General features: G+C 38.3%; 1 protein-coding gene across 5 annotated transcripts in view; it reads right to left on the bottom strand.

Moving 5' to 3' along the window:
• The window catches only part of LOC109844631 (putative disease resistance protein RGA3), a 32,522-nt gene extending 16,494 nt beyond the window's left edge, over positions 1-16,028 (bottom strand). For 4 of the 5 annotated variants that reach the window (XM_020413744.1, XM_020413747.1, XM_020413746.1 and 1 more), the window contains exon 1: positions 11,694-12,074. Coding sequence is in view for 1 of the 5 variants with exons in the window: in XM_020413748.1 (XP_020269337.1) it covers positions 12,072-15,379; positions 15,547-15,877 (3,639 nt within the window). In the remaining 4 variants the exon portion in view is untranslated. Of the gene's footprint in view, positions 1-233; positions 749-11,693; positions 15,380-15,546 lie in introns of those variants that run through there. The other variant, XM_020413748.1, reaches the window with a different exon arrangement.

Here is a 17,072-nt window from a genome sequence, read left to right as displayed (position 1 = left end):
AAAAAAAAATTTGCAAATATCCCTTGAAAGTTTACAAAGAGCCCCTGAAAGTTTGCCGAAAGACCTTGAAGTTTATATATACAACACAATTGTAGTTAAATGGCCAAATAGGCCGCCCGCTTATTAAATGGCGGGCAAAAACCCACCTATTTAGCAATTGCTAAAGGTCATAAATGGGCAAAATCTACCCGCCCATTTATCGCCCTCCCTTTTATAGACCATACCCACCCATTTAACATCCCATCAGCAGACTAATTACTTGTTGCCCAACAGGTTGTAAAGCCTAATGATAAAATCCACCTCCGAATTCTCAAACTTCCCCCTCTTAACGCTTGGACTGAGATTGTTTGAGCATCTTAGCCTGCAACTCTTTGGACACCTATCGAGGCCTTCAGTACTCAAAAGAAACAAGCAGGTAATCATCAGTCAGTTTCTTTAGACTTGTAGCTAATTTTTAAGCAGGAAAGCAGAATATCTCATTTACTGGCATGTCCATGTGTTCACTTAGCAATTCATCCTCTTCTGAAGCCCATACCAACACCCATTACAAATGTTCTATGCCAAATCAATGGCTTCCTGCACAACTGCTGCAGCTCTAGTATAGCACAAGTTTTCAAATAAATTCTTTAATGCAGGTACAAGAGTTAGGCAACTGGTTCTCAAGCTACCATTCAACTGACAAACTACTAAGAATAGGCCAAGAATCTGCACATAGCGGCTTGCTAGTGATCTTGTACTGTTCCAATTCCTGCAGAAGAATTAGCTTCCACGTAAGGAAAGAGAGAGAATTTTGATCTAGAAAATGATGGGCTATTGTTAACCATGACTGCAACATATTAATCCGTTTGGCGGTGATAGTGAGTGAAAAGTTTAATGTACATCATTCTGGAGACATACTAATATATGCTGTTAAAATAGGAATACAATAATATAAAAAACAAATTAAAGAGTTAAAAAATTCAGGTCTGATCGGCAGCAGTCGTGATGTCACTGCCCTAGAAGATTAAGGACATGCCTATCGCCCTGGCGCAATTTATCCCCTCTCCCCTAGCGGTAAAAACCCCCGGAATCGGTCGGGCTCTGCACTCGGGCGTGAGTCACAGAGCTTATGCTCAGACGAAAACGGTTGCCCAAAAATAGAAATATAAATATGTAGCCGAAATTTCTTGGAGAAATGAGAGTAGTTAAAGAAAAGAGCTTAGAAGTTCTTCTCTTCATTGGTGTGCTTGAATGAGCTCTAACCCTGCTTATATAGGTGAGGAGAGGTGTAACCCCCGCTGAATCCAAGGGACCATTACGCACAAATATTGCTTCCGTTACCCGCATGCACCCGTTACAGAACAAGTAAAACGTGCAAAAATAAAAGCTTGAGAAGCAAAAATGTGTGCGTGTGCGGTGCGGCGTGGCGCGCGGTGCGCGCGCATGTGTGGTAGATATGCAAAGCCCACAAAACCCAAAACACTATTCAAAGCCCAATAAGGAGAGAACCATTATATACCCTATACTATTCATCTCATTTTTCAATGTGGGACTATTCACAAAGGCAAAATTGCTTTTTCATGAACAAAACATCCAACAGTCTCCCTCAAAAGGCAATATTGACTGAAAATAATAAATCAATAAATAAATCACAAAATAAATGTAGGTTGGGCAACCTTTCGTATCGTGAATTCGGGAGAGGTAACTTTCGGCTTTGAACCTTTCCTTAGTTAGTTCATCACCACCTAAGGGACATAATGGACTAGGCCTTGAATTAGGCCCATTGGATCAGGTGTTGATAAAAACACACACAATACGTTTTCATCTATTGAGCTAAGCGGGTTGAGCGTTAAAGGTCATGCTCACAAAAAACCGACTCATGAGAGTTTCTAGGGGTCAGTCTTGCCCCCCCCAACCGCGACCATCACGGTTCCTGTCAAGTAGGTAAGTCCTCAAAAGGTACTATAGCTGTTTATTTAATACCCCCCACAATACACGCGTTGGACTTATTAAGAGTAAAACTCAGCCTAGCCAGCTGTATCATAAGAGCATCGTCATCATAGAGAAGGGGTAGTAGCAAATGCTACATAATGATATATAAATATATCTAGGTTGATGCTCCACACGAGAGTCACTTGTCCAGCTTGTTTCTACCACATTGAACCGACATTGGGACTACGTCTCCAAATAAGGGTTGGGTTGCCGTTGTCAGTGACCTCATTTATGGGCTTAACCCCATCTCCATCTATGAATCCAGAACCACACTCCTGGATAATCCCTTAGTCAAAGGGTCAGCAAGATTTTTCTCAGACTTTACTCCTGGATAATCCCTTAGTCAAAGGGTCAGCAAGATTTTTCTCAGACTTTACAAAGTCCAAGATCATAATTTTGCCTAATAGGCGTTGTACAGACTTATATCTTATTTGAATATGTCTGTTATGTTTTTTATTTACATGTACTTGCTTTAGAAGCTCTATGGTAGATCTAGAATCAGAGTGAATGAAAATAGGAGGAGAGGGTTTAGGGACCAAAGGAAGTTCAGAGATAAGATATTTTAACCATTCGGCTTCTGTGCAAGTAGTAACAAGAGCAATCAGCTCAGATTCCATGGTGCTCCTGGCAATTATTGTTTGCTTACATGATTTCCAGGATATAGCAGCACCACCAAAAAGAAATACATATCCAGATGTAGACTTTACACTGTTAGAATCCGTGACCTAATTGGCGTCACTATACCCTTCTATAGCATCAGGGTAACCAGTGTAAGTCAAGCAATAGACAATTGTGCCTTTCAGATATTTGAATACTCTTTCTAAGGCAGTCCAATGATCTTTGCTAGGGTTGCTAGTATACCGACTCAGTCTCCCTACAGCATAAGCTATATCGGGTCTGATTCGGTTGGATATGTAAAGAAGAGATCCAATCATCTGAGAATATTTCAGCTGGGAGACAGGTTCACCTTCATTTTTCTTCAAGGATATAGAAGAATCATAAGGTGTGGAAACTGGTTTAGAGTTATGAAAGTTGAATTTGATTAGCATTTTATCAATGCTATGGGAAAGACTCAAAGATATTCCTCTAGTGTCTCTAGAGATTTTCATTCCAAGTATCATGTCTGCAAGACCTAAGTCTTTCATATCAAAGTTTTTGGAAAGATAATCCTTAACCTTTGAAATTAATTCAAGTGTTGTTCCAAAGATAAGGATATCATCAACATAGAGACAGAGAATGACATAGTCATTGTTTATCACTTTAGAATAGACACATTTATCGTGTTCATTCACAGTGAAGCCATATTGTGCAATAACGTTGTCAAATTTCTGGTGTCATTGTTTAGGAGCTTATTTAAGACCATACAAAGATTTAACAAGCTTACAGAGTTTGTTTTCCTGACCCTTGGCAATGAGACCTTCAGGTTGGTGCATATAGATCTCTTCATCTAAATCACCATTCAGGAAAGCAGTCTTGACATCCATCTGATGTATGATTAGCTTATGGATAGCAGCAAAGGCTAATAATACTCGGATAGTTGAGATTCGGGCTACAGGAGAATAGGTATTAAAATAATCAATGCCCTTTTGTTAAGTATAGCCTTTAGCTACTAATCTAGCTTTAAATTTATCTATGGAACCATCAGCTCTGAGTTTCTTCTTGAATATCCACTTACAACCAATAGGTTTACAACCTGGAGGTAAGTCGGTGAGTATCCAAGTATGGTTTTCCATGATAGATTTAATTTTATTATCAATGGCTTCTTTCCAGAGAGGAGATTCAGGTGAATCCATTGCTTCTTGCAATGAACTTGGATCACCTTCAACAAGAAAGGTAAGGAAGTCTTCTCCAAAATCCTTTTCGATTCTACGTCTTTTGCTTCTTCGAGGTTCAATATCAAGAGGTTGAGAAGAACTGGAAGATGGTAGATCAGAAGGAATGAGGTTCAATATCAAGAGGTTGAGAAGAACTGGAAGATGGTAGATCAGAAGGAATGGATGATCTGGGATTTTCTGAGATTTTAGATTTGAAAGGAAAGATGTTTTCAAAGTAGACTATATCTCTTGCTTCAATGATGGTATTGTTGGATATGTCACTGATTTCAGATTTGATAACTAGAAATCTGTTAATATTGCTATCTAGTATATATCCAATAAAAGCAGAATCTACAGTCTTAGAACCAAATTTTCTCTTCTTAGGTTCGGGAATAGCTACTTTAGCCAAGCAACCCCAAACCGGGAAGAAATTCAGATTAGGAGATCTCCCTTTCCAATATTCATAAGGAGTTGTATCAGAATTTTTCTGGAGAATTCTATTGAGAATAAAGCAAGCAGAAAGAAGAGCTTCACCCCAAAGATTTTCAGGTGCTCCTGAACTGAGTAACATACAGTTCACCATGTCCATTAGGGTTCTATTCTTTCGTTCAGCTACCCCGTTAGACTGTGGTATATAGGGAGCAGTAACCTCATGAATAATACCATGTTCTTGACAATATTCAGTCATATGATTTGAGGTATACTCCCTCCATGATCAGATCTTAGAATCTTGATCTTCCTGTCAAGTTGGTTCTCAGATTCAGCTTTATACACCTTAAACCTATCTAAGACTTCATCTTTAGTTTTGAGAAGATAGGTGTAACAATATCTGGAGTGATCGTCTATAAAAGTCACAAAATATCTCCTACCCCCTCGGGTGAGAACTCGGTTAGAGTCACACACATCACTATGAATTAATTCGAGGGGTTCAGAGTTTCTAGTTATAGACTTGAAGGGTTTTTTAGTGTGTTTCCCTTGAACACAGATTTCACACTTAGATGAGGGATCATGAGAAGATTTAGGAATGAGATTTAATTTACTCATTCTCTGCAAGGTTTGGAAATTGACATGTCCAAGTCGTCCATGCCAAACATCACAAGACTCAACAATTTGAATAACAGAAGACTCAGAAATTTCATTAGAACTGGAATTGATTACATTGAGTTTAAAAAGGCCATTACAGATAAAACATTTTTCTATGAAAACATTACTCTTTGTAATCACAAATTTATTGGATTCTTTTACAATCCTATAACCAGCTCTAAGAAGAAGAAATTCACTAATCAGATTGCGACGGAGAGAAGGAACATGATAAACGCTTTGCAGATGAAGAGATTTCCCAGAAGTCATGGTGAGCTCTATACGTCCACTTCCTATTATTGATTTAGTGGAGTCGTCTGCTAAGCTTATGCTTCCTCCACATGATTCCTGATAATTTGAAAACCAAGAGCGGTCATTACAGACTTGGATATTTGCTCCGGAATCCAAATATCAATCAGTAGAAGAAGTTAGAGAATTTACAATATGAGATGAAGAGGCTAACCTGAAGGAGGTTGGATTCATTTCATGTTAGGAATCTTGACCCCAAGATTAGTTTGTTTTGATGACAACAAATATTATATGTTGTGTGTATTATGTGCTAACATTTGTTTTGCAGTATCAGAGCTATATCAATAATTATATTCAAAGAGATACTCAAGACATAGATGGGTTCAAGGCAAAATGAAGCAAAGAAGAAGATATACTTTATTGTCAAAATGTAATTTTATATTTTCTTTGCTTAGAAATTTGTACAAGCCTTGATCACTCACACACATGCACACACATAGTATTAGAACACACTAACACATGCTTAGTGTGTTGGTTAACAATAGAAATCCTCTATGTTAGCCATTAGAGTTTATAGATATTAAGTTAGTCTTAAAACATTTTATTTACACCCCTTAGAAATTAGAATCTGGAAAAACTCAAAAGATCAAAATTGTAGGTCTCTTCAAGAGCTTTCCAACAAATCTTAAATCACCTCATTCCGATATCGGATGAGAAAGTTATAGTCAAAATACTAAACAGAAAAATTCCAGAATCTGAGTTTACAGTGTAGTCGACTACTATGCCTTGTAGTCGACTACTAAGCAATTTTCTGACTTCACAGAGTCTGTTTAGACTCAGTGTAGTCGACTACTATGATTTGTAGTCGACTACAAATGTAGTTTTTTCAGATTTCAGGTTTAAAATAAATAACTGTTTATAGCTGTTTTGTGGACGTTAATTGGGTTTAAAATTATGTCATTTCAGAGGCTATAAATAGGTTTAAACATCAGAAAACAATTACCAAGTTTTACACTTGCAAGATCAAACATTTTGTGCATATTCACTCTCTAATTTTCCAGATTTTCATGCTAAGTGTTTAGAAAAAGAGAGTTTCTGATATTGCCTTGGTTTCAATCATTCTTAGAGATTGTATAGACAATATTCAGAGAGTTAAAAGAATCCTAAGCCACTGCAGCACTTCACTACACATTCAAGGCTTATAGGATCAATTGTGTTCTTGCTTCAAAAAGGATTTCTCTCGGGTTTGAGAGGGTTGATCTCTTGGTTTAGAGATTGGGTGGCAATTGGCATGGTCTTGTCAATTGGTGTTGCAATTTGCATGGTCTTGCAAATTGGTCAGGTTTGTTTTTGATTTTGTAAGGTTTCAAAATCATAGTGGAAATCTCAAGCGGGATTTGCTTGGGGACTGGATGTACACCGGGTTGGTGGAACCAGTATAAAACTTTGTGTTTGTGATTATGAATTTCTGAGATTGCCATTTTTCTTTGCAATTTATAATCTACTTTGCAATAATTTTAAAAGAATACTATTCACCTCTCTTCTAGTGTTCTAGTGTATCTATTTCAGATCCTACATTTGGTATCAGAGCAAGGTGAAAGATGGCATCAACAAATACATCACAATTCAAAGAGGGATATTCCACACAGCGACCACCTCTATTCGATGGCACGAACTACAACTATTGGAAGTGCCGAATGAAGATTTACCTTCAATCAATTGGCTACGAACTTTGGAACGTCGTGGAAACAAAATATGAGAAGCCAACAACTCCTTTTGCAGAATGGACTACTTCTCAAAGAAATAATGCAAATTTGGATTCAAAAGCAATGAATGCATTATTTTGTGCACTTGACAAGAATGAGTTCAATAGGGTGTCAACGGCCACATCTGCATACGATATTTGGCATACACTTGAGGTAACTCATGAAGGTACAAATAAAGTTAAAGAATCTAAAATATCTATTCTTGTGCACAGGTTTGAGTTATTCAAAATGAAAGAACAAATAGAGGAATCCACTCACATGTGCTTCATGGCACAAGAAGATGAGGTATGCAATAATGAAGAATTATTAGATGCTTTCAATGAATTATATGAAACATTTTTGAGATTAAAGGCTTCACATAATTTTCTTAAAGGTGAAAATAAAAGATTACTTGAAGAAATTTCTGATTTTAATTCTTCTACTATTTCTAATTCTCAAGTAATTGAATTGAAAGAGGAAAATAAATCCTTGCTTAAAGAAAATCATATTTTGACTAATGAGAATGTTTATCTAAAATCAGAATGCAATGATTTAAAAATCCGCATTAATGTTTTAGATAAAGATATTTCTTCTATTAAATTAAAATATGATGATATATGTTTGAATGTTAGTAAATTCAATAAAAGTAAAGAGAATTTGAATAATTTGCTCTCATTTCAAAAATCTTCAAACAATCATTTTGGCATTGGATTTGTTCCTAAGTATTTTATAAAGAATGATTATGTTTTGAAGAATAATAATAAGAATATTCATGCTAAACAAAATAAGTATATATGGATTCCTAAGAATTTGAATATTCATGATAGGAATTATTATATTTCATCTTATATTTATGAAGTTTGCAATTCAAAGAATTACACTTATGTTAACAAATGGAAACCAAATTCCAAGTGGATTTGGATTCCTAAGGGCTAATCCTAATGATATAAAATAAAAGGGTACCAATGTGCTTGATATTTTTATTAAGGTACCCAGGAAAAGAAAATTTTAATTAGAATTATGTTTATTTCTTTTTGCTAATGACAAATGGGGAGTTATATAGAAAATTTTAATTTTAAATTTTTTACTAATGCTTTGATGCAGGGGGAGTAAAAGATTTTATTTAATGATTTCATGCAGGGGGATTAAAATTTTTATATCTTAATAACATATATTTGTCATCATCAAAAAGGGGGAGAATGTTAGGAATCTTGACCCCAAGATTAGTTTGTTTTGATGATAACAAATATTATATGTTGTGTGTATTATGTGCTAACATTTGTTTTGCAGTATCAGAGCTATATCAACAATTATATTCAAAGAGATACTCAAGACATAGATGAGTTCAAGGCAAAATGAAGCAAAGAAGAAGATATACTTTATTGTCAAAATGTAATTTTATATTTTCTTTGCTTAGAAATTTGTACAAGCCTTGATCACTCACACACATGCACACACATAGTGTTAGAACACACTAACACATGCTTAGTGTGTTGGTTAACAATAGAAATCCCCTATGCAGATTTCAGGTTTTGAATAAGTGACTGTTTATAGCCGTTTTGTGGACGTTAATTGGGTTTAAAATTATGTCATTTCAGAGGCTATAAATAGGTTTAAACATCAAAAAACAAGCACTAAGTTTTGCACTTGCAAGATCAAACATTTTGTGCATATTCACTCTCTAATTTTCCAGATTTTCATGCTAAGTGTTTAGAAAAAGAGAGTTTCTGATATTGCCTTGGTTTCAATCATTCTTAGAGATTGTATAGACAATATTCAGAGAGTTAAAAGAATCCTAAGCCACTGCAGCACTTCACTACACATTCAAGGCTTATAGGATCAATTGTGTTCTTGCTTCAAAAAGGATTTCTCTCGGGTTTGAGAGGGTTGATCTCTTGGTTTAGAGATTGGGTGGCAATTGGCATGGTCTTGTCAATTGGTGTTGCAATTTGCAGGGACTTGCAAATTGGTCAGGTTTGCGTTTGATTTTGTAAGTTTATTCAAAATCATAGTGAAAACTCTCAAGCGGGATTTGCTTGGGGACTGGATGTACACCGGGTTGGTGGAACCAGTATAAAACTTTGTGTTTGTGATTGTGAATTTCTGAGATTGCCATTTTTCTTTGCAATTTATAATCTACTTTGCAATAATTTTAAAAGAACACTATTCACCTCTCTTCTAGTGTTCTAGTGTATCTATTTCAGATCCTACATTTCAATCATATTAACTTTGTTAGATCCATTTCCTTTAGGGGCAGGTTTGGCCGGTTCCTTCTTCCGAAAGAAACAGTTGTGAGCCATGTGGTTGGTTCTACCAAAGACAAAACAGAACTTCTCATCAGACTTATGGCTGGAAGAATTGGGATTTAATTTGAAGGAGGATTTGTTGAAAGATTTGTTGAAAGATTGTTGATTTTTCTTGAATTTCTTCCCTTTGGGTTTGAAATTCTTAGATTTAGGCTTATCCTCTACCAAGTTTACTTTAGCTTTTGTTTCATTCTTGGTGTTGGAATTTTACCTATGCTGGTCTTCAATACGAATAGCCTTGAAGGCTTCAGTTAAGGTTAGATCTCATTGCTTGTGTCGGAGATCTCCAGCAAATCTAGACCAGGAGGGAGGAAGTATATCAATCAAACAGGAAACTTTATAATCGTCAGTAAAAGTGTTTCCTTTTGATTGGAGATGACGGAGGAAATCTAGGAATTCATGAATTTGTTCATTAATGTGCTTGTCATCAACCATCATGAACTTATTAAAGGAGGAGGAGGTGAAACGCAGAATTCCGGCATCATCATAGCCATATTCTGCTTCAAGAGCATTCCATAGGTCTTTTACACTTTTGAACTCATAATATATGTTATAAAGGTTATCCGCAAGTGCACTAAGAATCCTATGATAACAATGATAGTTGATTTCTTCTGGTTTCATAGAGCTAGAAAAGGAGCTAGCACTAGAACCAGAAGTGGAAGGAGCAGGTTGAGCAGGATCAGGAGTCAAAGGTTGAGAACCACTAGTAGATGACTCAGAAGTGTCAATAGCAGATAAAAGACCAAAGGTAGTGAGCCAGTATTTCATCTGATTAGCCCACCGTTTATAGTTAACACCGGTGAACTTCTCAGGTTTGACACTTTTTGAATGATCAGGAATTGTCATAAGTCCAATTCAAGTTTACTAGTCTAGGTAGATGTAATCTGATCAAATAAAGGATTTTGTCAATACTACTAGACCAGAAACTTAATTAAACCTGCTCTTAACCAAAAACTCTAAAAGTGAAAAGATTAAAGTTTTACTCGGGTAGTTTGGCCAGGTAAGGATAGTACTAGAGGTTGATCAAAGATCTATTAAGTACCTCGTTTCTTACAGAGCGCTTTACGCAACCCTTAAACCTTGTCTTAGACACCAACTAATCCAAGAAAACTTGAACCGGTTCACTTAAAGATTTTTTGTTTCTTTACTATATATATATGAAAAGTGACAGATGCAGAAATTGAGTACAGAAGCAGCAAAGAAATAATTTTTTTTAACTAATTTAGTTGCAACAAATTAGAACAATTAACTAATACAACAAGTAATTACAATGAAGATTCTGATAAACAGTAATCCCGATGAACAGTAATTTTTTTTATTTTTTTAGATTTCTTAATTTTTTAATTTTTTTTAAATTTAAATTAACAGCAAGAAATTTTAATTAATCTTCTAGATTGCTGTTAAAATAGGAATATAATAATATAAAAAACAAATTAAAGAGTTAGAAAATTCAGGTCTGATCGGAAGCAGTCGTGATGTCACTGCCCTAGAAGATTAAGGACCCGCCTATCGTCCTGACGCAATTTGTCCCCTCTCCCCTAGCGGTAAAAACCCCCGGAATCGGCCGGCCTCTGCACTCGGGCGTGAGTCACAGAACTTATGCTCAGACAAAAATGGTTGCCCAAAAATAGAAATATAAATATGTAGCCAAAATTTCTTGGAGAAATGAGAGTAGAGAAAGAAAAGAGCTTAGAAGTTCTTCTCTTCGTTGGTGTGCTTCTGAATGAGCTCCAAGCCTGCTTATATAGGTGAGTAGAAGTGTAACCCCCGCAGAATCCAAGGGACCGTTACGCACAAATCTTGCTTCCGTTACCCGCATGCAGCCATTACAGAACGTGTAAAACGTGCAAAAATAAAAGCTTGAGAAGCAAAAATGTGTGCGGTGAGGCGTGGCGCGAGCGTGGTGGCGAGGCGAGGCGTGGCGTGGCGTGCGTGTGCGTGTGTGGTAGATATGCAAAGCCCACAAAACCCAAAACACTATTCAAAGCCCAATAAGGAGAGAACCATTATATACCCTATACTATTCATCTCATTTTTCAATGTGGGACTATTCACAAAGGCAAAATTGCCTTTTCATGAACAAAGCATCCAACAATATATACTTTCTTCAAAAGAGATAAGAAGAAGAAAACCAATAAATATTTTTAGCTCTTCATGCATCAATGGTCATAACACATGCCAAACATAATACAGAGAATGGATACCAACCTGTTTAACTGAGATCTACTAAACTAGGTAAGCGAATTTCAGAGATAAATTATCAACTTTTTATGAAAGAATCCTCAACCATCAACAATGTTTTACTTGAAGCTACTAACTCACATGAGGAATCAATGGGTCACATTATTATGATTTTCCTATGGTCATAATAAAACAGATCAAACTCTCATTAACATAAAAAAAACCTGACACAATCTCAAGGAGTAAATACTGCATTAATCTCACATTGAAAACCAAAATGAGCAGCAGAAAAGAAACAGAAATGAATGCCTCAAGAATTGGGATGGTTGATAGTTTGGTCAACTCACATTAAAAACCAAAATGAGAGATTGCGTCCTTATCATCAAAAATCTTCATCGGAATCATCATCTAAGCTGATTTTAAAGTCAGAGATGTGTTGAATATGGGACCAATCAGCACCTTCGTTCTCCCGGCACCGCTCCTTCAACAACTTGTTGCAGTTTGAGATCCACAGCTTTTGCAGAGACGAAGGCAGCTGTGGCAATGACTGAAGCTTATAAGCTCCCATAAGTTGTACACACTTGAGGGAAGAGGGAGTTTGGAGGCTACAAGGCAACAGCATAGCAATATTATCCAGCTGGAGTTCTCGCAGGAAAGTTTTGTTCTGAAACAGCCATGACTCTGTGGGAGCAGCCTCCAGATAACTACAATCTTGTACCGAATCGCTAATCAATTATGATGACAGGAATGTGTTGGATGTTGGGCCAATCAGCACCTTCATTCTCCCGGCATCGCTCCTTCAGTGCCTCGTTGCAGCCCCTGATCATCAGCGTTCGCAGGGACAAAGGAAGTTGTGGCAGTGATTGAAGCTCATAAACTCCAACAAGTTCCAAATACTCGAGGGAAGAGAGAGTTCGGAGGCTAGAAGGCAAGCACTTTGCTTTACCCCGCAGCTCGAGACGTCGCAGTGAAGTTGAATTCTGCAACAACCATGACTCCGCAAGAGCAGCCTCCAGATGACTACAATCTTCTATTGCTAGCCGCCTGACAGATGTGAGTTTTCTCAATGGCTCTATGTGGAGCAGGAACGGGTCATCGATTTCAAGATGTTCAACAGTAGATGTGAACCCCTGCTCCTCTTTCCGTTTGATTATTGATGCTGGTGTTGCAGCTGCTTGCACAAGCTTGGGACACTCGCGGATACTTAGCCAGTAGAGGTGGGGAAGAGCCTTTAGACGCCCAATTGATGCCAGCTCACCACACCCTGCCAGTTCCAACTCCCTCAGTGAAGTAAATCTTCTATACTCCACTTCGGAGGGAAAGGCGGTTATGTGGTTAGCTCCACCTAATAGAAGGATTGAAAGAGAAGTGAGGGAACCTTGCATTAATAACGCAGGAGTGAGACCGTCCGGTCCACCACGATCAACAAGCCTCAGCTTAGGGCAATAATCAATCTCCAAAACCCTGAGAGATGTAAGATGATGTCGGAACAAGCCAGCCACGGATGTCAGCTCTCCACACCATCTAATTCTCAATTCAGAGAGGGAGGGAGAGGACGTGCATGTAAGAAAGCCAGTACCGCAGCCGCTACCACCGCAGTTGCTGCCCACCCAGAACGCTGGAGAATCAGACAATCCCACAACTTCCAACTCCAATTTTCGGAGACCGAGGGGCAGAGGGGGCAGCGCCTTCAGTTTGCGACAATTCTTAATAACAAGTTCTTTGAGGAGAGGACACCAGGGTACTGCCTCTGCTTCTAATCCACACCACTCTTCCCATTGCTCACAGTCAGATATATCTAAATGCTTCATTTGTTGAAAGCCACCTTCGCAATTAATTTGCTGAAGAGCTGGCAGCCCCCTCAATGTCAAATGCGTGAGGTATGGGAGCTTCCCGAGGGAAGGAAGGTGCTTCCATGCCCTGCTAAATTTAAGTTTTATGTACTCCAGATTTTTTAATAATTCTGGTTCCATCCAACATGGAGACCTGGCACCTTGGTATCCCTTGATTGTTAGTTCCCTGAGGCTATCATGTGGTTGCAGGCGATCAAGCATCTGTTCATACTCATCCGCCACATCACTATCATCAGACCAAACCATCTCTAACTTGAGGAGGTTCCTTTTACGATGCAACTCGATCGTACTGACTTCCTTGTGATGTTTGTGACTCTCAAGGCCACCGATCTTCAGTCCCCGCAAATCTCTCATCTCCTTCAATTCGCTCAATTTATAAACTCCAGCAGCGAACGAAAAACGTTGAAGTGAAGTTAATGTCCCTAACCCCTCGATTTTTTCATAGTAAACTTGACATGGTATCAGGTGTCTCAAACTAATGAGATTATTCAAGCCAAGAACAGGACCAGTAGAATATCTAATACGCGGCCAAAAAAAGTTAAGGACCTGCAGGTGGTAAAGCGTACAGAATGAACTTGGTAACCGAGAAATAACATGACTAGTCGACAAATATCTAATATGCCTCATGTTACCAACTGCATCCGGCAATACCTTCATGCGCTTAACATCTAGGCGCAGCACCCGAATGCTTTCCAGTAATTTAAACGCTTCTTCAAAAGCCTTAGCATGCTCATTAACATATCCTCTGAAGACTAACACAAGTGTGCGAAGATTCTTCCATTTGCCTACATCTTTAAGAAGGTCAAGTTTGTCGGTTTCAAAATACAGATGACGTACTGTATTCGGGATCTGGTCAATTGACATGTCTCCAACAAATCTAAAGCATTCATCATGAGATACTTTACGTGCTAGATCATGCAAAAGATCATGCATGTTGTAGAAAGTTCTGTCTTGAGGTTGTTCGAGAAATGATAGTTTCACTAAATCATCCAAGTAGCCCCTTCCAGTGTCCTCCAGTGTCTCGTTTGGATATTGGGAAGATTTTTGAATGAGGCCAAGAGCCATCCACATGAAGACTAGATCATCTTTCTTGAACCTATAATCTTGAGGAAAGATGCTGCAATAAGCAAAACATGGTCTTAAGTGCATTGGTAAATGATGATAGCTTAGCATCAAAACCGCCATCACACCATCCCTCTGCTGTGCTTGATCGGATATATTGTTTGCTTGCAAAACTCTGGTCCAATGATTATCATCCAACTTAGAATTCAATAGCGCTCCAATCGTCTTTGCAGCCAATGGTAAGCCCCCAAGCCTTCTTGCTATTTTCTTGCTAATGGATTCCAGCTTCCTATAATCACAAGAGTCTACACCAGCAAATGCATATTGGTTGAAAAGTGATAGGAAGTTGTCATCATCTAAATGTTTCAATATCATTGGCTCATTTATTGACCCCCCCAAAGCCGATGCAGCCATTTTTGCAACTGTCACAATTCTAGTAGTTAACAAGATTTTGCTTCCTTTATGGCCACTCCTCAAAGGAGCAAACAATTTATCCCACTCAGAACGATTGTCATCATTCCATGCGTCATCCAAGACAAGGAGAAATTTCCCAGACGATACCAGTTTCTTAAGAGCTTCTTGCAGAGCGCCAAGTCCCCTGACTTCAGGTCTACTTTCTGTAGCGTATTCTATCAAATCTGCCATGACCTTTTTGGCATTGAAAGGAGTGGAGATACATGCCCAGATTTTGTGATCAAAGGAATTAGTTACATTCTCGTCATTATAGACGAGTTGTGCGAGGGTGCTTTTGCCCACTCCTCCATGGCCAATAATGGAGAAAAGAGATACATTGGTACTACCCTCATCCTCTTCTGCGACAGGCTTTCTCAACCACGCTAACAGTTCCTCCCTCTCTTCATCTCGTCCAAACACTTTTCTCTCAGTTAGAGCTGGTCCAGTTTCACGATAAGCCATGCTCTGAGCTCGATGTTGTTGATGCAGTTGTTTGGATTCTTGTAGTGTAGAGATGAAATTTCCCACGCCCGTTGCGACTTCATCTAGCCTTTTCACAGACCCCCTCAGTTTCTCGAGGGTGGGATCAGATTTGAAGGCTCTTTTACCAACTTTTACAACTTTCCGTTTGGAGTCGGAGAGAAAATCACGCACTTTACCCCTGCCTGCTAGCGCAATTGGTAGAGAAGTTCATTTTATTTTATTGATTAAATTCGAAAAACAATCAATTATTTTTTAGCATCTGATTGCTAACCTTCAGTTGTGAAATAAAAAACTGATAACAAGAAGGCGAATTTTTTTTTTTTTTGACATTTAAAAAGCCATGACTTACCACTATGAGCATGTTCTTTGCTGCCTGAGGATTTCTCCTGGACTTGTTTCTGTAGCTTAAGGTAATCAAGCTCATCAAGAACGTCGTCAGCCTCGTAAACAGCATCTTTGAGCTGCCACAACCATTTCTTGAGTGCTCCAGTAATTTCTTGCTGCCCGCTCTCTGCCATCTCCACAACAGCTTGGATACGAGGAAGAGCATCGTTGAGCCTTCCAAGCTCAACTCTCATCCTAGCATCCCGAGCAAAATACCGATCTGCTGCATAATCGAGCCCGACCTCCACCAACTTCTCGATGATCTTGGTCACAATCACGTCTCCGACCACCACCATGTTTTTATGAGTAGTTGCAGAGAACTCCTTAGTTCTCCTGCATTACTTAAGAAATGGGGGACTTACATATATCCACACTCCGAATAATTACGATAAACCCCACTCCGCCCCCACATCAAGTTGCGGTTTGCAGGCGAAATTGAGAGGATGAGTATCAGCCACTTCGCAAGGTTGAAGTCTATTAAGTCAACAAGTCAATAATAAAGATCAATAGGAAACGTTGAGTGCGTACAAAGGCCACAAAACACGCCATGTGATGTGGGAACCCAAAAATTGAATAATAAGAGAACAAAATGGTGGGGGCTTGGAAACCAATTATTGATCTTTGCTTGGATTCCTTGCCTTTAAAATTTTCAAACTTGATGATGAGGGCTCGTTATGAGCCGTGTGACTGTGTACAATTGTATATATGAGTCGTAATTCCAACTAAAGCATAGTTTTGATAGTTGCTCTTCCTGTTTACAAACCTGACAAGGTATTGATTAAAACAAGGTAAATCGAAACAGCCTACAAAGTTTATCGTTCAAATTGGAGAATGTTGAATTAACGCTGAAATTATTTTTTTTATTTCCAAATTGTTTAAATACCAGTTTAACGGTCCTTATTATGATCATATCATAATTTACTAAAAACCTAGGGTAAAAAAAACATAGAATAAAAAGCAGACAGGTATTTCCTTTTGCCATAAAAGCAGACCCGCCTGCAATGTGAGAGCCAAGAAAGTCATTGATAAGAAAGAAAAAGTGTTTGGTGTATTAGGACTAGCTAACCAATTATTAATAATCTTGTTTAAAATTCTTAGCTTTAGAATTTTCAAAACTGATGATGACAAGGATTCATTTGTACTCAGCTGCAGCTACATGCGCATTGGTAATTTCATTATTTAAGATTGAGAAAGGAGAATCCTTTGAACAGACCGGCACGCCAGAAGACCACGCATGATAAGCAATCACTTCTTATTTTATAATTCATTTAAAAAAAAAATTAAATGCCGTTTCCTGACCGCGTATGCTATGACAAGGGGTTCATTTGTACTCATCTGCAACTGCTTCCACGTCGGTAATTTCGTTATACTTGCAAGCTCTGAATTCCCCCTTGGCATTCTCATACGGGCACATTATGGAACAATTTAAGTGCAATTGCAACAAAGAGACAAATTACCCATCACCTTGAGGGCGTGTGAGGTCGTCAAACT

The sequence above is a fragment of the Asparagus officinalis genome, chromosome 6 (assembly GCF_001876935.1).
Source record: "Asparagus officinalis chromosome 6, Aspof.V1, whole genome shotgun sequence".
NCBI classification, from domain to species: Eukaryota; Viridiplantae; Streptophyta; class Magnoliopsida; order Asparagales; family Asparagaceae; genus Asparagus; species Asparagus officinalis.
The sequence above is the reverse complement of the archived record's forward strand: the minus strand, read 5'-3'. Positions and strand labels throughout refer to the sequence as shown.